The sequence below is a fragment of the Callionymus lyra genome, chromosome 1 (assembly GCF_982586985.1).
Source record: "Callionymus lyra chromosome 1, fCalLyr1.hap1.1, whole genome shotgun sequence".
In the NCBI taxonomy this organism is placed as follows: domain Eukaryota; kingdom Metazoa; phylum Chordata; class Actinopteri; order Syngnathiformes; family Callionymidae; genus Callionymus; species Callionymus lyra.
The window spans coordinates 31,125,189-31,149,778 of NC_141818.1; the positions used below are offsets into that span (position 1 = coordinate 31,125,189).

At 44.4% G+C, this 24,590-nt stretch overlaps 2 protein-coding genes and 1 long non-coding RNA gene across 3 annotated transcripts; 2 read left to right on the top strand and 1 right to left on the bottom strand.

The window, feature by feature from the left end:
- Positions 1-79: 79 nt before the first annotated feature.
- LOC148088927 (uncharacterized) lies at positions 80-15,378 on the bottom strand. The gene is made up of 53 exons (XM_087801370.1): positions 15,284-15,378; positions 14,959-15,018; positions 13,899-14,465; positions 13,789-13,836; positions 13,675-13,707; positions 13,483-13,530; positions 12,955-13,230; positions 11,767-11,832; positions 11,421-11,501; positions 11,313-11,357; positions 11,089-11,244; positions 10,902-10,976; positions 10,808-10,843; positions 8,776-8,898; positions 8,438-8,707; positions 8,323-8,373; positions 8,231-8,257; positions 7,318-7,344; positions 7,193-7,255; positions 7,020-7,124; positions 6,898-6,960; positions 6,799-6,834; positions 6,616-6,669; positions 6,452-6,523; positions 6,285-6,347; positions 6,141-6,212; positions 6,048-6,074; positions 5,955-5,990; positions 5,852-5,887; positions 5,655-5,771; positions 5,482-5,574; positions 5,362-5,424; positions 5,177-5,227; positions 5,055-5,117; positions 4,929-4,988; positions 4,829-4,855; positions 4,694-4,744; positions 4,546-4,608; positions 4,445-4,474; positions 4,030-4,140; positions 3,846-3,959; positions 3,678-3,773; positions 3,495-3,614; positions 3,358-3,432; positions 3,149-3,286; positions 2,940-3,083; positions 2,753-2,878; positions 2,547-2,684; positions 2,235-2,375; positions 2,026-2,175; positions 1,719-1,799; positions 1,084-1,641; positions 80-820 (listed from the first exon to the last, which is right to left on the bottom strand). The coding sequence occupies exons 2-53, from the start codon at positions 15,011-15,013 to the stop codon at positions 774-776; spliced, it is 5,268 nt and encodes a 1,755-aa protein (XP_087657496.1). The 5' UTR covers positions 15,014-15,018; positions 15,284-15,378; the 3' UTR covers positions 80-773.
- A 3,965-nt stretch (positions 15,379-19,343) lies between these two features.
- LOC148088928 (uncharacterized) lies at positions 19,344-20,178 on the top strand. Its single transcript, XR_015710449.1, has 2 exons — positions 19,344-19,513; positions 19,833-20,178. It is a non-coding gene; the product is annotated as an uncharacterized LOC148088928 (long non-coding RNA).
- Positions 20,179-21,053: 875 nt separating this feature from the next.
- On the top strand, positions 21,054-24,372 carry dtd1 (D-aminoacyl-tRNA deacylase 1). Its single transcript, XM_087782850.1, has 6 exons — positions 21,054-21,136; positions 21,387-21,477; positions 22,287-22,522; positions 23,129-23,226; positions 23,594-23,759; positions 24,126-24,372. Exons 1-5 carry the CDS (start codon positions 21,094-21,096, stop codon positions 23,747-23,749), a joined length of 624 nt encoding a protein of 207 aa, XP_087638976.1. The 5' UTR covers positions 21,054-21,093; the 3' UTR covers positions 23,750-23,759; positions 24,126-24,372.
- Positions 24,373-24,590: the final 218 nt, after the last annotated feature.

Below are 24,590 nucleotides of genomic sequence, written 5' to 3' on the forward strand. Positions count from 1 at the left end.
TTACCTATGTTGTTTACTTTCTTCATTGAAAAACATCCTAAAAGTACAAAGTGCTCTATATTAATAAAGAAAAAGGACCTCCATGTAGACAAGTTTATTTACAAACTCAAAGTTATTACAAAAGTGTTAAAAAATGGAGAAAAAGCTCATCAACACACAATAGACTTGAATGACCTGGTCACAATAACTGATGTCATCTCAAGAAAATGTTTAAGGTGAGGAGCTAAAGTAACTGATGTTCTCATCGAAAACTACCAAATCCTCCCAAAAAAACAATTTGAATTAATTTTTGTGCTTGTCAATGTATACCTGTGTTTGAACCTCTCTTTAAAAAAAAAAGTTTTGCTTATGTAACCCAAGTGCTGCGATGTCATCGTCGTTTAATGCGCGGATGGATACTATAGCAGAAGTGCTATTATAGGTCGGTGCTAATGTAGTCGAAGTGCTAATGCAGGCAGAGCTAATGAAGCTTATCGTGCTAATGTAGGCAAAGCTTAGCAAGCTGATGTGCTAATGTAGGCGGAGACAATTAAGCTGATTTTCTAGTGTAGGTGGGGCTAATGAAGCTGATTTACTAATGTAGGCGGGGCTAATGAAGCTGATTTACTAATGTAGGCGGGGCTAATGAAGCTGATCTCCTAATGGAGGCATGGCTAGAAGCTGATTTGCTAATGTGGGTGGGGCTAATTAAGCTGATTTGCTAATGTATCCGTAAAATACTAGATGTGCAGAATAATAAGGGTCAAAGATGTGAACCCTGATGATCGGTGACCTCAGTCTCCAGCGCTCCTTCTGGTTCTCGTCAGCAGGTTGTAGTCTCCTGAACACAACAAAAACAGCCTCAAGGGTGGATATAATCGAAGATGTCATCAGCTTTCCTGTCGTGTGAGTCCAGACCCAATTTTCCTTAGCATTCTATAGGTTCTGTTGCACAGGGTCCACTGACACCAGAAATAGACTTGGACTCTAAATTAAACACTTGTTTGCCTGTGTATCTGGTGTTTAAGTGTTAAGAGACTGAAGTTTAAGTTTTACTCAACAAGATATCTATGAAAACAAGATAATAAGACGGTCTTCACTGACCTGTGTCACCTTCTAGTCTCCACTGGACTCTGTCATATTCTGGTCTCCACTGGACTCTGTCATCTTCTGGTCTCCACGGACCTGTGTCACCTTCTGGTCTCCACTGAAATCTGTCACCTTCCTTTCTCCACTGATATCTGTCACCTTCCTTTCTCCACTGGACTCTGTCATATTCTGGTCTCCACTGGACTCTGTCATCTTCTGGTCTCCACGGACCTGTGTCACCTTCTGGTCTCCACTGAAATCTGTCACCTTCCTTTCTCCACTGGACTCTGTCACCTTCTGGTCTCCACTGGACTCTGTCATCTTCTGGTCTCCACGGACCTGTGTCACCTTCTGGTCTCCACTGATATCTGTCACCTTCCTTTCTCCACTGGACTCTGTCACCTTCTGGTCTCCACTGGACTCTGTCATCTTCTGGTCTCCAAGGACCTGTGTCACCTTCTGGTCTCCACTGAAATCTGTCACCTTCCTTTCTCCACTGAATTCTGTAACCTTCTGGTCCCCTCTGATCTCTGTCACCTTCTTTTCTCCACTGACCACCATGACCAGGGTCGCCTGTCACACACACACACACACACTCAGTGGAAATATCCTGGAAACAGAGAATTAAATACACATGCAATGACCCAAACCTTTCTCTCCCTTAGGTCCCGGGTATCCCATCTCCCCCCTGGGTCCGGGTTTCCCAGCTGGTCCTACGATTGCTCCGTTTTCTGCAGAAGACGGATGTGTGAGGGACAGATCTGGTTGATGCTGCAACCTCAATCTGTAATACTTGTCTTTTTTATTTCTGTGGGTCAATAACACTGAACCGGAACACTGGTCATGACTACTATTGTGAAGAGGGAACTAGCTTGTATTTGAACCAGCAGGTTTATGTCTTTGACAAACAATTGTGTCACCCAAGTAAAGACTGATTAAATGAAAATTAAATCTGACCTTTGATGAAATCCAATAAATCAATGACATTGTCCTGTGACCCAAACACTCTATTCTGTCCCGGTGGTCCAGGAGGTCCAGGCGGTCCAATAAGTCCTCTCTCACGATTGTAATAGCGGTCTTGTGTTGGGTCTCTTAGCAGTCCACGAGCTGCAACATAAACCAGTTGATTGATTCTTCAGAGAGCAATTCTTTGATGCCTATCTTACCCTGCAAGTAAGCCACAAGGTCGGTAGCATTCCTCTGGGAACCGGACCAACGGATGTGGCCCTCAGGGCCTGGCGGTCCTGCTGGTCCCTGGAAGATGTGGTTGGTGTAATCCCGGATGATGTCATGCATAACGCCATGTGCTGAGAGCATAAATTGAAGTCACATTTCTAATATAGCTATAGTAGTGCTAATATTGCAGTGCCAATGTAGCTTCAGTGCTATTTATTTTTTTGTTAATAAAGCTGCTGTGCTAATGTGGCTGAAGTGCTGCTTAAAAGCTGGTTGACGCTTTCCAATGTGTTATTGCTCACATCGGATGTATTCCACCAAGTCTGTGGCGTTCCCATTGGAGCCAAACCAGCGAACGTTCCCGGGGGGTCCGGGTGGTCCTGGAGCTCCACGCGGGCCTTGGACTGGACTTTGGTAGCGCTGCCCCAGCAGTCCTTGAGCTGTGCGCAACGTAAAATGTCAACCTCAAAGTTTTTTGCCTAACACACATGAAAGAAAGTTCACCGACATGTAAGGTAGTCCACCACATCCACCATGTTCTCTGCAGAGCCGAACCATCGGCTCTGTCCAGGCGGTCCAGGTGGACCCGGCGGGCCCTCAACAGCACGATCATAGTCTCGGAGCAGACCATTAGCTGAAAAGCGGCAAACACATTAACAATGCAATGTACTGTTGGAACATCTACACTGTCCTACTTCTCATGTAGTCTGTCACTTGTGCCGCCATGTTGGCGTAGTCCTGACGTTCGCCCCTTAGGTTATCTTCCCTTACCAAACCGTTTATCTGTCCTGGAGGACCCTGAGGTCCAGGTGGACCAGGAGGACCTCTGAAGTCCAAGTCTTAAGAAAGATCAGGGACAGTGTTTCAGCATCAAGATGATCATATAACCTGCAAAATAACTCACTCTGCAGATAATCACGAATGTCTGAGATGAGGAAGTTACTCTGTCCTGGTGGGCCCGGTGGTCCTGCTGGGCCTGGTCGACCTTCCACCCCAGGGATGCCAGGGTGTCCTTGAGGACCCATGACTGCCTGATACCCGGCTGGAAAGACACGGGTGTAACGCTCATCCAACAGATGACCATATCTTTGAAGTAAATTTGCTATACAATACCTGAAACAACATTCCCCGGGAGACCAGGTGCCCCGACAGGTCCTGGAGGTCCAGGGACTGCCAACATCCCCCTTTCTTTAGGTTGATGAGACACATTTAGAGTCATGCTAGTGAGTTTCGCAAAGAGTTTAACTCACCGTTCATCAGTCTGAGGACTAGTTCTGCCACATCCTGGCTGTCTGCACCACCCAGACCTTGACCTCCAGGAGGTCCTGGTGGACCAGGCGGTCCGGCAACATAGTTTCTTAGATCCTCTCCTGAATACAACAGAGACTTAGCATTATGTTCATGGGGACTCATATCCCTATGAATGAAATTACTTTGCAGTAATGTGATGATGTCATTGAGAGATACTGAGCCAGATGGACCCGGTGGACCAGGAAGACCAGCCGCACCAAGGTATCCATGACCTGAACCTGTTGGTGGTCAATTTTTAAATCATCAGTACCACAGCTGAAACAAATGAGTGTGTAAGATTGGATATTTACTTTGGATGTATGCAATGACACGGTTTGCTATATCTTCCACTGAGCCAGAACCTGGTGGTCCTGGAGGACCAGGTGGTCCGGGTACTCCACCCAGATTCTGCCTAAAGGTTCCCCCTATTCAAAGTTATAGTTTACAGAAAGAACCATGGATCTTAACTATTTGACCGGACGTTCCACAACTCACTCTGCAGGTATTCTTCAATGTATGGGCCTATATCCACCGATCCACTGCCATCACGTCCTGGTGGTCCTGGTGGTCCAGGGGAGCCCTGGGGTCCAGATAGGGAGAAGCCACCTGGTATGACAAGAAAAACAATAAATGTAGATTTGACTTGAACAGCTGCTGAATGCTCTGTTCCTCCAAAAACCATTCCATGTTCAGACCCCCATATGTTGTTTCTCACATTTTGCAGAAACTTCTCCTGACCAGAAATTCCTCTGATCTGACTTGTCTGCACCCCCTTAGTTACCTTCCAGTATTGGGATCCAGCTGATCCCAATGTTTTTATTAACCAGTCATGTTGATCATTCTCTTTGAGTCCCACCCCCCAAGAGTAAAGCTTCCACGTTAAGAAATATTTTGTATTTGGTGGTCTCACCGAAAGAGTTCTGCGAGATTCCTGGTTCACCTGAAATCACAGAGCACTCATTTATTGCATTCTTCATCAAAGAGGTTTGAAATTCAAGGACAAGAGTGTACCTTGAGGTCCAGGGAGTCCTTGAGGTCCAGGGTGTCCTTGCGGTCCAGGCTTGCCCGGGTACCCTGAAAGAATAGTCCATGTTAAAAAGCGCTGCTATGAAACTAGGTAAGGGCTCAATATCTGACCACTATTGATGGATGGACTCACCAGGACTAGGCTCTCCAGGACTTCCTGGTAGACCTGGTTGACCTGGTTCGCCTGAAATAATGTAAGTCCAAGGGTCACAGGGCGATTCTGTGTGTGCGTGTGCGTGTGCGTATGCGTATGCGTGTTTTTCCTCACCTTGGTAACCAGTTTGCCCTTTCTCACCTTTCAAGAATAGAGAAAAAGCATTTATTTTTTTAACATCACGCAGCTTCCCTATCATCAGATGCTCACTGACCAGCTGGTCCACGTGGGCCTTGTGGTCCTGGAGGTCCTGGTGGTCCAGCAAAGAAGGTTTCTGAAGAAGGGAGAGAGTGGGTCCATAAATCATCTTCTGTTGTATATTGGACCACATGTAACAAACCTGAGGTTGGTAAGAAGCTGCCAGGCTCTCCTCTTGGTCCTCGTGGTCCTGGTGATCCAGTTCCTGTGAGACACATTTAATATAAACATTGGAACTTGTGACACAACTTTACTTTTCCTGACCTGGCTCTCCGGGTGGTCCTCGCCGTCCAGGTGGTCCTTGTATGCTATCGCCTGAATGAACAAGGACACATTATGAATATTCCAGCTTGTTGGAGTTAGACACAACATTCAGGTGATTGAATAATTCAAATTTCCCAAAGACACAAAATTATTTGACATCTGCCTGTCTGTCGATGGATACATACCTGGTGCTCCAGGAGGACCTGGGGGTCCGGGTGGGCCAGTAAGTTGTGCACCAGACGACGAAACTGACAAAGCAATGGAGTTAATTCTTCTCCCAAACTCTGCAGCTCTTTTATACTTACTGCCAGATCGGTAGGTTTCAGAATTTGAGATCCTGACACCAGACTCTCCAATTCTTCCCTGTTCACCTCTTTCTCCTTTATCTCCCTTTGGACCTAAGCGATAAGAGTCACAGGTAAAACAAAAACAAAAAAAGTTCAGTTGCAATTTCTCTACCTATCAGGTAATATTTTACCTGATTGTCCAGGTAAACCTGCAGGCCCAATAGGTCCAGACAGACCAGGTGATCCAGGTGGACCTGGAGGCCCAGATGGTCCAGGAGGTCCAGGTATGGCCACTGTTTCAGAACCAACTGAAAAGAAGCAAATGTCAGGATTAGGAAATACATAGTAGTACAGAGCTTCAGTGTAATTCCAGGCCAACAGGACCAACCTGCACCGATGACTTTCCCAGGTGATCCTGGCTCACCTGTGACATGAAGAATATGATTTTATTCATTGTTATAAAGAACATCTTAGCAAAAAGTGTCTTTTACCTTTCACGCCTGGCTGTCCGGGGATACCAGCAAGACCTGCAAAAAGACACAATGTTTCTACTGTCAACAGAATCAGCAATTGTCATGACTCACCTGGAGGTCCCTGAAGTCCTGGCAACCCTGTCCATGAGAGAATTGCAGCAGGTGAGAAGAAATACTTGATTACAGGCAACTAGGTGGGGTTACCTGCTGTACCAGCATCTCCAGGAAGACCTGGGGGTCCTCTTACACCAGTAAGTCCCATTGACCCGGTGTCACCTATAGCAAACAGGTACTTGTGAATTCACTGGTGTCCTCTGGTTCTGCTTTCTACATAAACTAAGAACTCACCAGCAGTTCCCTTAGATCCTTTAGGGCCAGCAGGACCAGGTGCTCCACTTTGTCCTTGCTCACCTGCGGAAGACAAGCATTAGTATGAATATCCTATCTGGACCCCTTACATGCACATTTCAGTCACAAGTTCCAAAATATGCTTTATTATGCGCTCAAAGGCCCACCTGCTTGTCCACGTGGCCCCCTTTCACCCAGGTCTCCTTTGACCCCTTGAATGCCGGGTTGTCCTCTTTCTCCTGTGAAGAGCAGACCAGTCAGCTTTGTCAGACTTTGTGTTCCCACATGTTCCATCTCTGTGGTCTCAAAAATCTTTGGATTGCCAAAGCACCTTTGGGTCCTTGAGGTCCTGCGTCGCCCTGGAAACCCTTCTGGCCTGGAAATCCTGCAAACACAATAATTCTAATGAATCACTTTTTAAAAGGGGGGTGTCTACTATTAATACACGTCATGGTAAAAACTTGTGGAGATTGTTTGTACAGGCTGGTTCTGTTGAAGAACATGAAAACCTCACCTGGACTTCCAGGGGTCCCTGGGTCTCCAGATGAACCTAAGATTAGGAACAGATTTAAATATTCTGCCAGACCACAGGACTCATAAGAGAATGCTTTACCCTTAAATCCCGTCGGTCCAGTGACCCCAGCAGGACCAGCACGACCCATTTCACCCGGAGATCCTATCAAACAGAAGAGGGTGTCAAAAAGTCAAAAATTCAGAACACAAAAGATATTCCACCTTTTTCTCCTTTGGCTCCAAAACCAGGCACTCCAGTTTCTCCTCGTGTTCCAGGAAGGCCCTCCCTGCCCCTCTGGCCTGCTGGACCTTCAGGACCTGTCTCCCCTGTTAGCATACAAGACTCAGTACATGTCTGTTCACCAGCCCACTGAACCAAACTTCATATATCCGACCTGAATTTCCTTTTGCACCACGCGGTCCTTCAGTACCTGTGTGGCCGGTTTGCCCAGTCGGACCTGGAGGGAAGGCATGTGTGATCTTTGTACTCAAAGATATTATAATATAAATCTGGACTCACCTGGCAGACCCGGGAATCCATTATCACCTGGAAGAAGGGCTCATGGTTATGTTTGACTCTGAAACGCATTACAGCAGTAACTGACATATTGGCTTTAACATACTCAAAGTAAATGTATGATAATATATTATAGTATTATATCCACTTGGCTGCACTGTTTCCATTGTAGAATCCAATATTGGAGTTGTTATGTAATCATTTTTCATCTAACTAGTGATGCCAGTCACTGACATTACCGAATCATGTTTTAGATAGGTAGATCACACAAGCTCTCCAGTCAATCCTGAGTAGGGTATCTAGCAGACCTCATGTAAACTGAGATTTACGTGTGCTGTGATTGTTGAACTTTGTCAGCGGAACACATTTTTTGTAAGTAATTAACCAGTGGTTATGAAATCAAATGATAAAAATGCTACACATTTAAAGAGAAATTCTGATCCCCTGCCATTTATCATATTAATAATGTGGTGCGTACAACTGCGTCAACATTATCGATGGTTTTGCTGTTAAATTTTCACTTAAACAAATGCAAATAACGTGTATGAATTGTTGGTTTTATTTTCGCTTTGTTGCTGTACGAAATGCGGACAATGGGCATATTATTGGACAAACTTTTTTAGGCTCACACATACTTCATACTATTTTAGGCTCACACACTTATTAAATCTTTGATTACTCCTTTCTAAAATCAGCTTTTAATTTTTAGATTAGGAAGATTCATCCGTGAAGTTCACTGTCTCTAATAATCAATTTGCTCTGGAAATTAAGTGTTGCTTCAACCCCCTACATTAAAGTTGATGTGATGTGTATATGTAAGTATTCATTCATGAAGCTTCATCAGCCAAACACTAGTAGATTATTAAGGTTAGACTAAGTATGACATCGCTGCTGGCCTGTAAGAGTTTGTTCTGACCTTTAAGTCCCAGCTGCCCGTGGTCACCTGTATATGAAACAGATTTGGAGTCAGAGAAAGTCAGAAAGACTAGTTGGTTCTGGCAAACAGACCTTTGGTTCCAGGTTCTCCTTTGGCTCCTTTCAGTGTGTAAAGCAATGAATCTGAAACGTTTTTTTAAAGTCAGTAGAAGTTTTATCAGCATATTAACCCGTGGGCGCTCTGTACCTCTCACTTGCCCAGAGTTGAGCTCATCTCGGACCAGCTGTTGCACGCTTCTCTGCAGTGCCACAGAGTCCTGTGTGGATAGTCCCAACCCATTCCTGCCAGATCCCGTAAAGGTGATGCCATTATCTGAGCGGGTTGTCCCAGTCCTGTCGATGTAAGGGGACTCTAGCGGGTCCATGATGACACTAGATGTTTGGCGGCTAAACTTGGCAGACTGGGTTAAAGACTCCAGGTTCTTAATCCGGCTTCTCAAACGTTTCACCTCCTCACCTGTAGGACAGAGATAAAGAAGTGATTTTGGACACACAGAGGCTGATTCTGGACCGAGCCTGTCCTACCCAGAGCGATGAGTCCAAACAGGAGTCCAAGCAGAAGCAAGAGGCTGAGCAGTAGTCCTAGCAGCCACTTCCACCAGCTGCAGCAGTTGCAGAACCCACAGCCTGGGTCATCAGTGCCAACCCCTGCAAGGTCAAAGTAAGAGATTGAGTGGACAACTTGCTCATGAGGAGGTAGTTTCTTGACAGGAGGCCTGCTGTCATAGATGTGAGAAAACTTTTACCTGCAGATATGAGAAGACTAGTACCTGCAGATGTGGGAAGACTACTATCTGCAGATGTGAGAAGACTAGTAACTGCAGATATGAGAAGACTACTATCTGCAGATGTGAGAAGACTAGTACCTACAGATGTGAGAAGACTAGTACATGTAGATGTGAGAAGACTAATAACAATAGATGTGAGAAGACGAGTACCTGCAGATGTGAGAAGACTAGTACCTGCAGATGTGAGAAGACTACTATCAGAAAATCTGAAAAGACTAGTACCTACAGATGTGAGAAGACTACTACCTGTAGATGTGAGAAGACTAGTACCTGCAGATGTGAGAAGACTACTATCTGCAGATGTGAGATGACTAGTACCTACAGATGTGAGAAGACTAGTGCCTGTAGATGTGAGAAGACTAATACCTATAGATGTGGCAAGACTAGTACCTGTAGTTGTGACAAGACTAGTACCTGTAGTTGTGAGAAGACTAGTACCTATAGTACCTAGTACCTGTAGATGTGACAAGACTAGTACATGTAGTTGTGAGAAGACTAGTACCTATAGTACCTAGTACCTGTAGATGTGACAAGACTAGTACCTGTAGATGTGAGAAGACTAGTATCTGTAGATGTGACAAGACTAGTATCTGTAGATGTGAGAAGACTAGTATCTGTAGATGTGAGAAGACTAGTGCCTGTAGATGTGAGAAGACTAGTACCTGTAGATGTAACCAGACTAGTACCTGTAGATGTGACCAGACTAGTATCTGTAGATGTGAGAAGACTAGTACCTGTAGATGTGAGAAGACTATTGCCTGTAGATGTGAGAAGACTAGTATATGCAGATGTGAGAAGACTAGTTCCTGCAGATGTGAGAAGACTAGTATCTGTAGATGTGAGAAGACGAGTATCTGTAGATGTGAAAAGACTAGTATCTGCAGATCTGAGAAGACTGACTAGTATGTGTAGATGTGAGAAGACTAGTACCAGCTGATGTGAGAAGACTAGTATCTGTAGATGTGAGAAGACTAGTACCTGCTGATGTGAGAAGACTAGTATCTGTAGATGTGAGAAGACTAGTATCTGTAGATGTGAGAAGACTAGTATCTGCAGATGTGAGAAGACTAGTACCTATAGATGTGAGAAGACTAGTATCTGTAGATGTGAGAAGACTAGTATCTGCAGATGTGAAAAGACTAGTATCTATAGATGTGAGAAGACTAGTATCTGTAGATGTGAGAAGACTAGTATCTGTAGATGTGAGAAGACTAGTACCTATAGATGTGAGAAGACTAGTATCTGTAGATGTGAGAAGACTAGTATCTGTAGAAGTGAGAAGACTAGTATTTGTAGATGTGAGAAGACTAGTATCTGTAGATGTGAGAAGACTAGTATCTGTATATGTGAGAAGACTAGTATCTGTAGATGTGTTAAGACTAGTATCTGTATATGTGAGAAGACTAGTATCTGCAGATGTGAGAAGACTAGTATCTGTAGTTGTGAGAAGACTAGTATCTGTAGATGTGAGAAGACTAGTATCTGCAGATGTGAGAAGACTAGTATCTGTAGATTTGAGAAGACTAGTATCTGCAGATGTGAGAAGACTAGTATCTGTAGATGTGAGAAGACTAGTATCTGTAGATGTGAGAAGACTAGTATCTGCAGATGTGAGAAGACTAGTATCTGTAGATTTGAGAAGACTAGTATCTGTAGATGTGAGAAGACTAGTATCTGTATATGTGAGAAGACCAGTATCTGCAGATGTGAGAAGACTAGTATCTGTAGATGTGAGAAGACTAGTATCTGTAGATATGAGAGACTAGTACCTGCGTAGGTGGATTTGTCTTTGGTTGCAGGTCCAACTGTGGAAAAGAACACACTGTAGTTCCAACACAACAACGACCGATGATATTTGTTTACGTTTCACGTCACTCTCTGTGTCCCTGTAGGCGTACGATAGCTTCTCTTTCTTCAGCGAGTTGTCGGAGTAGAGCGCTGCAGACATGTTTCAACATTAAAGTGAGGCTGTTGCCCACAAAAGCATGTTGCTACTGAAACCAGCCAGCAGAGGGAGCCAGGTCTTCCAACTTTTTCAATGTGTTCTCACCAGCAGACGGCACTGGAGGGCTGGACATGAACTGCTTCCCTGAGTCTTTAGACACGATCAGCCGCTCGCTCTTCTTCTCCGCAGGGGGTCCCATGTCCATGTGTACCGACTTGAAGTCGTTGACGGAGTCATCTGAACTTGGACTTTTGTTAGGGGCTGTTTACAACATCAACAACAACTTTAAATCCACGAACATAAACCTGAGTTACAAAGGTATGTGGTACCAGAGCCAAGTAGGACTGGAGAGAGGTTCTTCTGGACTCCGTAGCCTGAAACAGACACACGTCATTTTGCTGCTCAACTGTTGTCATGTGAGTCACATGATTGGTTACCTGTTGGAGAGGTCGTCCCGGTGGAAGGGAAACCAGCAGGACTGGAACCCAACAGGTTGTTCTGGACTCCATATGTGGGGACTGTGAGGAAGGGTGGACAGTATGATTAGATGAAGAATAGAGTGCGGGTAGGGTCGAGAAAACTGCAAAATATTTTCTTCATCTATGTCTGTAGGTTATTGTATCAACATATTCTGGAAGTAATTTATTTCATAAACTGTAAATCAGTATTTATGTAATTTGCAAATATTTTTAGAACATGTTTTTTTTTACATGATTTAAATGTAAGCAAACACAAGGTTCTGATCCCACCAGGGTCTCTGGTGGACTATGATCTGGTTCTGACCTGAGGTGCTGTACAAGGTTCCGGTGTTAACGGGAGGAGAAGTGACGATCAAGTTCTTCTGGACTCCTGGAACACACATCTGAGTGAGTTAAGAGCTATATGCATGATTGGCTTTTCTAGCTCCACCCAGTGTCAGAAGTTTATAACTGCAAAGCTGTGAGATTTCTGTGCGCAGTTGCCACATGCAGCATGAGCATTCTTTTATTTCACGAAACTAAAATGGTCAGAACTCGGGTCCGTTCCGGGTGTTCCAACACGCCGTTTACCGCCGGGTCTTATACTTTGCTTTATGGAGAGAAAAGGTCAATGCAGAGTGTAAGAGTGTCGTTTATTCGCCGCTTCAAGTCAAACAAAATACAAGCTTTTACGATCGATTGGTCTCGCTCTCTATCGGCCGCTTTTCAGGTCGATAGCTCCGGGAAACACGGTCTCGTACTGTAGAGCATCGCTATATTTAAGGGAAAGTTCCCCGTCCAGGGGGTCGTCTCTTCCGGGGCAGATAGTTCTTTCAAGTTTGTCTATGTCTCGATCACCTGGAGAGTAACTTCCTTGCTTCCCTGTTGCGTGGGTGGATGCCTTTGTCTTCCAGCCCCCCTTTCCTGGGTGTGTCCCGCTTCGCTCTTTGTTTCACGCCCCCAGGTGTGAAAAGGGCAGACGAACAGACGTCTAGCTTACCGCTGTCATTTTCCTAATTCTGTTCCAAGCTTTTCTTGAAACAGTGTAAATCAGTCTGAGTGAAATGTTGATTGTGAATGTGTATTCAATCGTTTAAGCTCTTAGATGAAGCTAGTAATTTATAATTTATATTTTGATTATCTTTTAGCATTAATTTAAGTATGGCGTATACGTATAGTGTATAATCATTTTTAATCTAACAAGACAAAGGTTCTTGTTGCATCATTTTACAACACTTTGTAATATTGGTGGTCACTGGCGGGACTGCGTCATGGCAACAAATGATACATTCACAGACACAGGATAACCTGATACACGCGCACACACAAGAATCGTAAAACCTTGTCCATAATAATAATGAGCTATTTGTAGTTGTAAGTTGTGCATATTTATTCAAAATTAGACATATATTATTATATATATATTTGTAAAACGTTTGTGTATAACTGACTGTTTTTAAACATTAATACAAGTGATATTTTTTCCTAGTGTTGATGTTCAGCTGCGACTCACCGGGCTGGTAGACGCCGGCGCTGCTGGACAGGTTGTTGGTGTTGTAGCTGAAGTTAGAGTTGATGGGAGGGATCCAGCCGCCATTCTGCTGCATCAGCGATGAGGCTTGTTCAGGTGCTGCAAGAGATCTACCTGGGCCAGAGGTCTCAGACACGGTCCTGGTCTCCACGGTGCCCTTCTTCGGGATGGGAAGGGTGTTGTTGGGGGAGCGCGGCGGGCTGACGCTGCTGGAGCGTTTCCCCCTCAGCAGACGCTTGACGTCGTCCAGCTCCGTCCCTGTAGGCCAGCCAGGTCCAGTCATGAGTCCTCTGACCTATGACCACTGACCTCTGACACTGCTTGTTGTCACTGAGTTCTACTTCTGGTTCACCTCTAATATTAAAGCCTCTTTGACGACCTTTACTTGACCTACACTTGACCCTGAAGTGCATCACCTTGTCTTGACCTTCACCTAACCTTAACTCAACCTTCACCTGACGTTAAGAATGTCACATATACAAATAGACACAAAAAGGGTTTAGTACTCACAACTGGCGGAGGGAGACGCACTCTGCAGTCTGGCTCGGATCGCGCTCTCTGCAGAGAAAGTTGTGTTGAACACTGGACTGTGTACTTGTCATCAACGTGTTTCGAGATCCTGGTCGTTCTTGAAATTGTGACTTTTTTTGGGTTGTGAGATCAGCTGCTATTGTGAGAAGTGAAGCATGTTGAGTTGTGTACCTTTGCTCTGAGATCGCCCCCTGCTGGTGGAATCTGAACAAGGAGAACTTGTTTTTTAATCTTTTTTCTTGTTTTACTTTAGATCCAGTATTGACCTGAACCTCTTGAACTCACCATAGGCCTTCCTGGTGTACTCAGGAGAAGACTCTGGGCTGGAGCTTCCTAAAACACACAAAACCATTCAGATCCAGTTCGGATGAGAAAACCTGACTGAAGTAACGAACCATTAAACACGTCCGGCCAGGCGGGCACTGTGGAGACCTTCTTCTGTTTGGACATGAACCTGACTGGAGAGGACGAGGTCCTCCTGGTCTCCCCTAGTCCACCTACATAGCCATTCTTGTTCATTGAAGACCTCACCAGAACTCCAGATCCCTGTTCTCGCCCCACTTCCCCTCCAGAGCTCCCAGAACCGGCCGACCCGCTTGTAGAACCAAATCGAGTTCCTAAGCCTGACGCTGAACCGCTCGCAGACACTGACCTCCCTCCAGAACCTTGTGTCATGAGGTAGGTGCCGCCGGTACCATTACCGACTCCAGAACCTTGTGTAATGAAGTTAGAGCCGCCGGTACCATTACCGACTCCAGAACCTTGTGTCATGAAGTTAGTGCCGCCGGTACCATTACCGACTCCAGAACCTTGTGTCATGAAATTGACATTACCATTACCGTTACTATTACCGACTCCAGAACCACTGAAGCTGCTTGAGTAAGAACTGCTAGAGGATATCTGAACAGAACCACCTCTGCTGGAGAACCCGCCATCCGTCCCCAGAGACAGTCCGCCGACACCTGCAGGACAAGATCCATCTTCAGTTCCTGTCAACATCTTACTCCGTCAGCCCACACCCATCCCGACTAGAACCAAAAGTCCGGAATTCAGCTACAAGACCAGGCTGGTACTGGTCGTATTCACACGTTAATGAGACATTTTTGTCTGGACCTGCCCGGAACTGAGACCTGTCACTCACCTAGTCTCCATCACGATCTCTCAGATTCTGATTTGGTCTTAAAGTTAATGGCAGAACAAAAACAGAAAACGATGTATTTCTTAACAAAATTCTCATTTCTGACGTTTTACTTGACTCTTCGTACAATTACGATCTTTGACTCAGAGATCCGAGAAAGATTCATGGAGGTCTTCGAGTCGAAGAAATGAATAAATGAGTGAAAGTTAAGTAAAACGTTTGAGTCAGAGGATGAGATGGTTTGACATCTCATCGTGCACCTCAAGCTCGCTCAGCCTCAGAATGTTGCCTCAGAATCTGTTGCCTCAGGGTCTCACCTCGGCTGTCGCCTGCTCCGGAGCTTGTCGTGGTTTTGATGATTCTAGTTTCCATCGACTCTGCAACAGACACAAACAGGTGCAGGTCAATTTATTCTGTAGTTTTTTCTTCTAACAACAGAATGATTAGACATGAGAGCAGCTGGACGTTCAAGTCCTCGATCAACCGAGCTGAAAATCAAGCCAATTGTTGTTGTGTCTGAAAGCTGAAGAACCTGTGAGGAACCTGTTGGATTCACCAAAGTCACCAAGAGTCCCCGATGGTTTGTTTGAAGTCATGACCTGCTCGTCTCATAGTGTTTGTCGAAAAATGTTGTGTTCTTACCGTTAGATCATCTCAGCAGGATCTTCTGTGTCCAGGTGCTGCGGATTAATGAATACGCTCAGAGCTGAAGCTCTTCTATTCACAACTCCTCTGACAAGTCCTGACGAGTCGAGTGCAGCAGGATGATGCTGTTTCCAGTGAGAGTGTAGGACGCGCTAATGGTTTCTGCGTCAGTTGTTGTTGAACGATGTTGGCGAAAGCGACTCTTTGATCTGTACGTCTGACGCCGCTTCAACTCGGGAGTCCACAATCCCAGTTACTCAGGGTAGGAGGCTGAGGACTCCATGGACATGTCTATAGTACTATTAGAAGAAAAACAAACTTTGTGTGTGTGTGTGTGTGTGTGTGTGTGTGTGTGTGTGCGAGCGTGTGTGTGTGTGTGTGTGTGTGTGTGCGCGTGTGTGCGTGTGTGTGTGTGTTTGTGCGTGTGTTTGTGTGGGGGTGTGTTTGTGCGTGTGTTTGTGTGTGTCCATGTGTGTGTGTGTGCGTGCGTGCGTGTGGATGCGTGTGTTTGTGTGTGTGTGTGTGTGGGGGGGGTGTGTGCGTGTGTGTGTGTGTGTGTGTGCGTGTGTGCGTGTGTGCGTGTGTGTGTGTGTGTGTGTGTGTGTGTGTGTGTGTGTGTGTGTGTGTGCGTGGGTGGGTGTGTGTGCGTGCGTGTGTCTGTGCGTGTGTACACCCTCATGTGAACTGATGTTTTCATTCGAAACCACTAGAGAGTCGGGTTCTGGTCTGTTCTGGTCTTGTGTTTTGCCGCCTGCGGGGTCGAACCTTGTTCAGCCAAGGGTTCAGGAGTGAATCAGCGCCCGGCGGCCAAACTTAATTATCCAGGAATGTAATAGTGAGACCAGAACCTGAGCCTTCAGGTGTGAAAAAAAAACGAACGAGTTCTGGAAAGTTACCGCTATTACCAAAACAACTAACACCCTGGTGATAGTCTGGCAGGAGATCGCGTCTCTGAGCCCACAGGGTCCAACACCAGGACTCAGATCCAGGATGAGTCAGAGGGATCGCCAGTTTGATTGACAGGCAGGACTCGCTTTGATAAAGTTTTTTTATTGACTCATACCTGTTTTCACTTCTGCTGGCCTCTACATGAAGTGTGACTCACTGTGACCGCTGACCCTGCTCACCTGACCACACAAGTCTACAGCAAGCAACACAAAAGTTGTTTAATTGGGTCTTAAATCTGTATTGGGTGCGACATGATTGACATGTCACACCCAATACTGTTCATAAGACTCATCAGAGGGTCTCTGTTAGAACACGACTTGATGTTTTCACGTACATTTTCTCTTCAGACTCTAAGACAGTTTCAAGTCACACATCACGTCACACAGGTGCTTGTTCATCCACCAGAGACTTAGAGCGGAGCCGTTGAGACGACAACAAAGCGGAGACACTGGGACTAAAATCCTGCTCATGTGTCTTTTGCACACTCTTTACAATGAGATGGTAGAAACTGCTAGATCTGATTACATCAGAAAACTGGTAACAGCAAATAAGAAAAAACCCAAAGTTTAGTTTGACACGATTAATTCTCTCGTGTCTCCTGCTCCTCAAATCACGCCTGTCTTCTGTGAAGCTGACAGCAATGCATTGTTGAGATTTTTCATTGACAAAATTAAATTGATCAAAGAGAAAATCTCTCCCCCTTTGCTTGGAACCCCTACTGTCTCTGAGCCCCCCTCCTCCTCTTGGTCCTCCTTCACTGCTGTATATTTGGGTGATATTTCAGCACTAGTGAACAAGATGAAACCCTCCTCTTGCTCAGATGACGTCCTTCCTTGTAGGCTTTTTATCAAAGTATTTGATGTAATTGGCCCCTGGGTTACCAATATGGTGAACCTTTCCCTTTCCACAGGGGTTTTTCCCAGTGCATTTTAACATGCTATTGTGGAGCCTCTGCTCAAAAAACCAGGCTTAGACCGAACTGACCTCAGTAATTTCAGGCCTATTTCAAAGCTCCCTTTCTTGTCCAAGATCTTGGAGAAGGTGGTGTCTGAGCAGCTGTCTTTGTTCCTGGATCAGAGCGACATCCATGAGAAGTTTCAGTCTGGCTTCCGTAAACATCTCTCTACGGAGACAGCTTTATTGAAAGTGTCCAGTGACATCACGATGTCGGCTGACTCGGGTAAATTCACTGTTCTGGTTCTTTTGGATCTGTCCTTGGCCTTTGACACAATTGATCACCAGATCCTGCTTAGAAGACTGAGCGATGAAGTGGGACTGTATGGGTCTGTGTAACAGTGGTTCTCATCTTACCTTTACCGGCGCAGTTTTAGTGTATCTGCCAATCAAATGAGGTCTGAATCGGCAGATCTGTTGTGTGGAGTCCCTCAAGGTTCTGTCCTGGGTCCTTTATTGTTTTTGCTGTACTTGATTCCCCTCGGTAAAATCATTCAGAGATTTCCTGATGTTTCTTATCACGTTTTTACTGATGACATCCAGCTCTACTGCTATTTTGATCCAAATGAGCCCCAGAGGCTGAACAGCTTAGTCAATTGTTTGCTAGAAATCAAACAATGGCTGAGTTAAAACACTCTACAGCTAAATGTGGACAAAACTGAAACTCTGGTTATTGCTCATGATGATAAGGTTCCAGGGTTGAGTCAGTACTTGGGTGACTTAGGTCAGTCTGTCAAACTGAGCCTGAGAAACCTGGGTGTTGTATTTGATAAAGACATGTCTCTAGTTCAACACTGCAGAAAACTGACCAGAAACTGTTTCCTTCAACTGAGAAAAATCTCTAAACTTAGGAAAATGTTGTCGGAACATGATCTGGAGTTTGTAATCCATGCGTTTGTTTCTTCTCGTCTGGACTATTGTAACAGTTTGTTTTCATGTCTTAACAAGAAGGATCTGTCTCGTCTGCAGTTGATTCAGAACTCTGCAGTGAGAATTCTAACCCGCTCAAGTAGAAGAACTCACATTTCTCCGATCCTTAAAACTCTTCACTGGCTTCCAGTTTCTTTCAGGATCAACTTTAAAATTCTGGTTCTTACTTTCAGAGCTATTGATGGTCAGGCTCCTCCTTACATCACTGATCTGATCCAGCCTTACACCCCAGCTCGGGCTCTGAGGTCTGTGGATCAGAATCTACTTATGGTTCCTCGCACACGGTTCAGGACCAGAGGAGAGAAATCAGGCTGTTGCTCCTAAGCTTTGGAACAATCTTCCTCTCTCTTTGCGCTTAATGGATCTACTGACTCCTTTAAGAAACATCTTAAGACGTTTCTATTTGTTCAGGCTTTTCCTTGATTTTCTGGAACTCCTGTTGTGTTATCAGTTTTATCTTGATCTTTAAAATATATACTTTATTGAATATTGTTTTGATTGTTTAAGCGCTTTGTGACCCTGGTCTGGAAGAGCGCTATACAAATAAAAATTACTTACCTACTTACTTACTTTTATACAACTATACTAACATGAATAATAACAAAAAACAACTTTATTAAGTTACTTAAATAAGAAAATATGTTTTCATAAAAGAAAAAGTTGCTTTAATAAAAAATAATTTTGATTGAAAAAAAAGAAAAATTCAATCAAGATTTTTGAAATGTTTTCTTATTCAATCAAAAACAAAGTTGCTTCGATCAGAAATGGGGGGGGGGGGTCAATAAAAAATGTAATCAAAAGAAAAATGTAATTTAGAAAAAAAAAAAATTATATTTAAAAAATGTTATTACATACTTTAATGAAAAAAAAACTGTTTTCTTTCTTAATGTCTTAATTGTCCAATCACAACATGAGTTGCTTATATCAAGTATTTTTTTTATCAAAGTGATGTTTTTTTATTGACGCAACTTTTTTTTATTAAAAACATATTTTTTATTTCAGTTTTCTTATTTTTTGAATAATAATAAATACATAATTAAAATCAACCTCCATAATTATCCAGCGTTTTCATGCAAACGTTACCGCTTTGCCATGCTTTATTAAAAAAAAAAGATTGACGAGTTTTATGATCGAGACAATTGGTTTGACCAAATGCACTTTTCGATCAGGTCCACTAGATGGAGCCACCGAAAGCACTCATTGTTGACTTCCGGGTCAAGTTCTCGTGTAGGTCACACCAAACATCCGTCCTTCACTCTTGGAGACACTGAAACTTCGAAAGGAACATGAAAATCGCTGATCCATTGATGTGGAAGCGTCGAGCGTCGATACTGTACGCGGTCGGGACTTGGACTATGCTCGGCGGGGTCGCGTATTACCAGTTCTACAGACGCGGTGAGCAGCTCGAGTGTTGTTGTCACTGACTCGTGTCTGTTTAGCTTCTCGTTTAAACGGCGAAAATGAAAAATGAAATGTTAAAATTCATTATCATTTAAAGAACAAATTCGGAAAAAATGCTCAACGAAAGTCTCACATATGATGATCGACAAAATCAAAAACATGGTATTTTTTTCTGTGTTGTGTCAGTACAGAATAAAAGAATGAAATAAGATTACACACAAAATAAGCAATAGAAAAATAGGCCACATGCATATTCTTTCAAATGCATGCTAATGGAAATTCTGTAAATATATATCCATTTGTGTCTCTGCAGGTGAAGCAGTACAAGCCCCGCTGGAGGAAGTGAACCCGAACCCAAATCAACGGAGGGTCGTCTATACGACTGAAAACGCCAGGACTGTCCTCACCTACAGAGAAGAAAACTACATAGTAATAACGTGGCTCAACGGTCTCTACAAGTACTTCTTTGGCGGAAGTCAAGACAAATAGTTGATGATGATGATGATGATGAGAGTCACCAGGACAGTGGGGTGGTTTTGAACGGGTGACTTTTTTGACACTGCTGACGGCTGTCTAACGGACTGGGATGAAACAAAACACGCCAACGTTCACTGATCTTACCCAACTGTCTGTTCAATAAACGTCTGAGGAGAAACTGACTGATCGTCTTGGTGTTCGACCAACGAAGTCTAGTGTCACCGACTTTGATTCTGCATACAAGGGGTTCCAATGTGTGACATGTCTCATGCACTGACATGTGGTGCAGGAAGGAGGGATTATTATTGTGTTTTTATAATTTTATAAATCTTACTTGTTATTAAATATTTGTCTATTTATGTTAATTGGCTGGGAACTGCTGAGACAAATCCAATTTCCACAATGTGGGAAAGTAAAGGTAAATTATTTAATTCATATTATTTAATTGTATACTCTGTAGAGCCTTTACAACTAATTCATGCGTTTTGTTTACAAATTGCTCAAGTAGAAGAACTCACATTTCTCCGATCCTTAAAACTCTTCACTGGCTTCCAGTTTCTTTCAGGATCAACTTTAAAATTCTGGTTCTTACTTTCAGATCTATTCATGGTCAGACCTTACATCACTGATCTGATCCAGCCTTACACCCCAGCTCGGGCTCTGAGGTCTGTGGATCAGAATCTACTGATGGTTCCTGAACACGGTTAAGGACCAGAGGAGAGAAATCCTTCCAGGCTGTTGCTCCTAAGCTTTGGAATGATTTCTATCCCTCTGTGTTTGATGATCTACTGACTCCTTCAAGAAACATCTTAAGACGTTTCTATTTGTTCAGGCTTTTCCTTGATTTTCTGGAACTCCTGTGTTGTTCTCAGTATTATCTTGATCTTTAAAGTATATACTTTTTTGAGTATTGTTTTGATTGTTAAAGCGCTTTGTGACCCTGGTCTGGAAAAGCGCTATATAAATAAATATTACTTACTTACTTACTAAAAGGATTCTGACATCTCCTGTAGTAGTCTCTCCGCCCCGCCAGGGGGCGACAAAGCACCGTGCGCGGGTGGTGACGTCATGAAACGTGTGGTCATTGGACTGAGAAGATGCGAGCTGTGGTCCAGAGGGTCAGCAGAGCTAGCGTGACGGGTGAGATGGTTTTGATATCACTCACTCACTCTTGCTTGTTGGTAGTGAACAGGACACACACCGACGACTCACTTAGAGACGCGTCGCATTCAGCTAGCTTGTTAGCATTAGCATTAGCAATGCTATATCGCTTGGACTATTTTTATCCGGACACATGTCTGAGAGGACACCCGGAAGTTCAACTACGGCTCCTCTGTGTACACTGGTGGTGGTTTGTATTGACGTGTGTGTGTGTGTGTGTGTGCTGCAGTGGGAGACGAGCAGGTGGGCTCCATAGGACGAGGACTTTGCGTTCTGCTGGGGATCTCCACGGAGGACACTCAGAAAGATGCGGATTACATGTGAGTTTCCGGAAACAAACGACCCGAGTCACGTGACCACTGTTGTGGCAGAAGTGTAACGTGCATTCATCCTTAAACATAAGAAGGGTCGGTGTCACATCATGTTGTGTGTTGAAGAGAAACAACACAAAAACCATAGCAGTCACAAAGCAACACCCACTCAGTGAAAATGTATCCGCTATAAGTAACACAATCTTTAACATGTTTAAAATAGTAAGGCTTTCTACAGGCTAATTTATTTAAATCACAGCATAAGTTATAATAAATACAGTCGAAGTGAAATGCAGGTTTCGTTCAAGATTCTAAATCAAAACTATGTACGGCCAAGTGTTTATCTTTCTATAATCTTTTTTTTTTTTAAAGGACAATATCATGGTTCTGTTGCATTGTATGTAAACAAAAAACATGTTTTAAAAATATCAATATGTTCTTGAAACATGTCTGCTTTTTCAGTCATCTTTGTATTACTGTGTTCGTCCGCAACTAGCTCTAAGTAGAGCGAGCAGTCCGCGGAACCCTGTGTCTTAAATTGAGGAGATGATAATTTGATGAATTCAATTATTTTTCGGTTTATTCGCCCCAACTTCTGACTGTTCGCTGGCGTGAGCCTCGAAAACCTATGATATTCATAATTATTCTCATGTTTGTTCTTTAAATTTCAAATTAAATTAGTTGTAAATGCCTTTCTTCAGACATTTTCCCGATGTTCAAAGTATCTCGTATGTTTAAAGGAGCAACACTAGCTCGTGACCTCGCCGGTGATCAGGTTGAGTGCCCGGCTCTTCTTCACAGCTCTTCTGTTCTTTCAGAGTCCGAAAGCTCCTCAACCTGCGGCTGTTTGAAGATGAAAGCGGTCGAGCTTGGACCAAGAGCGTCATGGACTTGGACTATGAGGTTCTGTGTGTGAGCCAGTTCACCCTGCAGTGCATCCTGAAGGGCAACAAACCCGACTTCCACCAGGCTATGCCGGCCGAGCTGGCTCAGCCGTTCTACGAGAGCATCCTGGAGAACCTGAGGAGCAGCTACAAGCCCGAGAAAATAAGAGGTGACCATGTTGTCACCGCAGCTATGAGGGGATGAAATCACTTTGCATCTCTATAGCGCTACCTAGTAGGCAAATATTTATTTGAAATAAACAATGACATCTTCCACAAGCACACATACTTCCAATTAGTGAGTGCTGGAGAATGTGCAGTCGAGTTTGGTTAGTCCTGAACTATCTAGAGGGCTCCTCTCACAGAGGAGGTGCACCATCAACTGAAGCAAGGCAGCGGTGTGGAGGAGTGTTTGATCCAGAGCTCATTAGAAGTATGGGGGGGGGTCACTCCTCTTAGCACCTCTGCCAGCTCCGAGTCCTCCCCGGGTGTTAGGATGGCCTCCATGGTCACCTCTGGTTCATCAGCTCCATCACAGCACCGCAGCAGTGAAGTGGGTCGACCCACCAGGGAGCGACGCTGAGAACACCTCGTCCCAGTAAAAGACACTAATGAGTCCTCTCCCTCAGAATGTGCTTGTGCTGCACTTTGCTGCAGTGGCTGGATCGGTGTCATTAATCTCTCAGACCCAGAAGAGGACTCGGAACCAGTTCCTGCTGCTTTCTTCTCACGTCTGATACACCCGTGTCATGTGCTCATCTGTTCTCTTTCTGCAGACGGGAAGTTCGGGGCGTCCATGCAAGTCCACATCCAGAACGATGGCCCAGTAACGATCGAGCTCACGTCGCCGAGAGGCCCCACAGATCCCAAGCAGGTAAGAAAATCCCCAGCTGACATCTTTTTTTTAAAGATAATCTGATTAGATTGGATACAATCTTGGAAATGTGTTGTTCAGGGAGGATTCTTAAATCTTATTGAATCGTTTAATCCAATCCTAGTAATTCATATCCTACCACAAACGCTTTGAATAACCAACCTTTATCCAGATAAATGGGTATCAGTGGCAATACTGATATTGATCATCCATTTGTAGAAAAGTTTTATCTACACTTTGTACATGTGTTCAACTGTCACAGTAATGAAGTAGATCTATGCTACCATAAACACCTTTAAGTAATTCAAAATAAAAATCACATTGTCTTCATGAACGTATGCAGTCGGTCACGCTTTCTCTTCGTCAGCTGAGCAAACAGGAGAAGCAGCAGCAGAGGAAGGAGAAGACTCGGTCCAAAGGGCCTTCTGAGTCGGGCCGGGACAGACCTCCACTACGGTCCCGACACGACGCCAACGCCAGCAGTGGAGCAGATGGAGACGTGTCCTCGGAGAGGGAGCCCTGAACCTGAGCAGGTGAGGAGTCTTCGTCTGTCATTCATCTGCACTCTTTCGCGATTGTCAGTCAATGTTCTGTGTCCACCTGTCTTCATGGGCGACCACAGGCGGCGCTAGAGAGCCACTCATCACCCTGATTTCTTCATATTGTTGTGTAGCAGTTTCATTCGTATTCCAGTCCGCTGCTCAGCTTCCTCCCTCCTCTCCTCACTCGCTCCCTGTTGTTGTTGTTTTGTTGTCACTTGGCAACATGTTCAGGTCCACTTCTGTCCCAGTTCTCAGACTTGGTTCTTGGATGGAAACACACTCTGACCGAGTCAACACACAAACGCACACACAGTTGTTGACGTTTCTTTATTAGTCACACTAGCTTCTTCTCTGCAGTGTGGCTGATGTCCGGAGATGACTCTGTGTCCGGGGACCTAACTCTGCTCCCGGTGCAGAACCAGGTGGAGGGCTTACTCGGGCACTGCTGAAGACTGGAAATAAGGTGGTTCTGATCGGACCAGGCTAAAGTGGGTCGCACCCCTGAGGAAATGTATCTGTGGTTCTGATCAAGACTTGGACCCAGAGCTCCTTCTTTTGTATGATTGCAATTATTGCTGCTGAAATAAATGTTGTTTCCACAAAAACTTCTTTTTTTTTAATTGAAATCGGCTCAAATGCTCTTTGACCTCTTAACATTATGACCACTGTGAAGTCCTTCATCACTTCATCTGCACAGGGTTTTATCCCAGCAGTTCACAGTTATTTTTGGAGCAGACCCCAAGAGGTTCAGCAGGGTCGCAGGTTGAGGAGTCTGGCCTGAATCTGTTTAGATCCTGCAGTAATTCTGGTCCAAAATAGATG

What these genes read in the sequence shown, in the direction of transcription:
- LOC148088927 (XM_087801370.1), bottom strand. Translation starts at nt 15,013, where the DNA reads ATGGAAACTAGAATCATCAAAACCACGACAAGCTCCGGAGCAGGCGAC. An exon ending in GGGGCCACGTGGACAAGCAG is followed by an intron (nt 6,348 to 6,451) that starts GTGGGCCTTTGA and finishes TGTCTTCCGCAG; the next exon opens with GTGAGCAAGGACAAAGTGGA. An exon ending in CATTGAAGAATACCTGCAGA is followed by an intron (nt 3,960 to 4,029) that starts GTGAGTTGTGGA and finishes AACTTTGAATAG; the next exon opens with GGGGAACCTTTAGGCAGAAT.
- dtd1 (XM_087782850.1), top strand. Translation starts at nt 21,094, where the DNA reads ATGCGAGCTGTGGTCCAGAGGGTCAGCAGAGCTAGCGTGACGG. An exon ending in CAAGCCCGAGAAAATAAGAG is followed by an intron (nt 22,523 to 23,128) that starts GTGACCATGTTG and finishes CTCTTTCTGCAG; the next exon opens with ACGGGAAGTTCGGGGCGTCC. An exon ending in GCCCCACAGATCCCAAGCAG is followed by an intron (nt 23,227 to 23,593) that starts GTAAGAAAATCC and finishes TCTCTTCGTCAG; the next exon opens with CTGAGCAAACAGGAGAAGCA.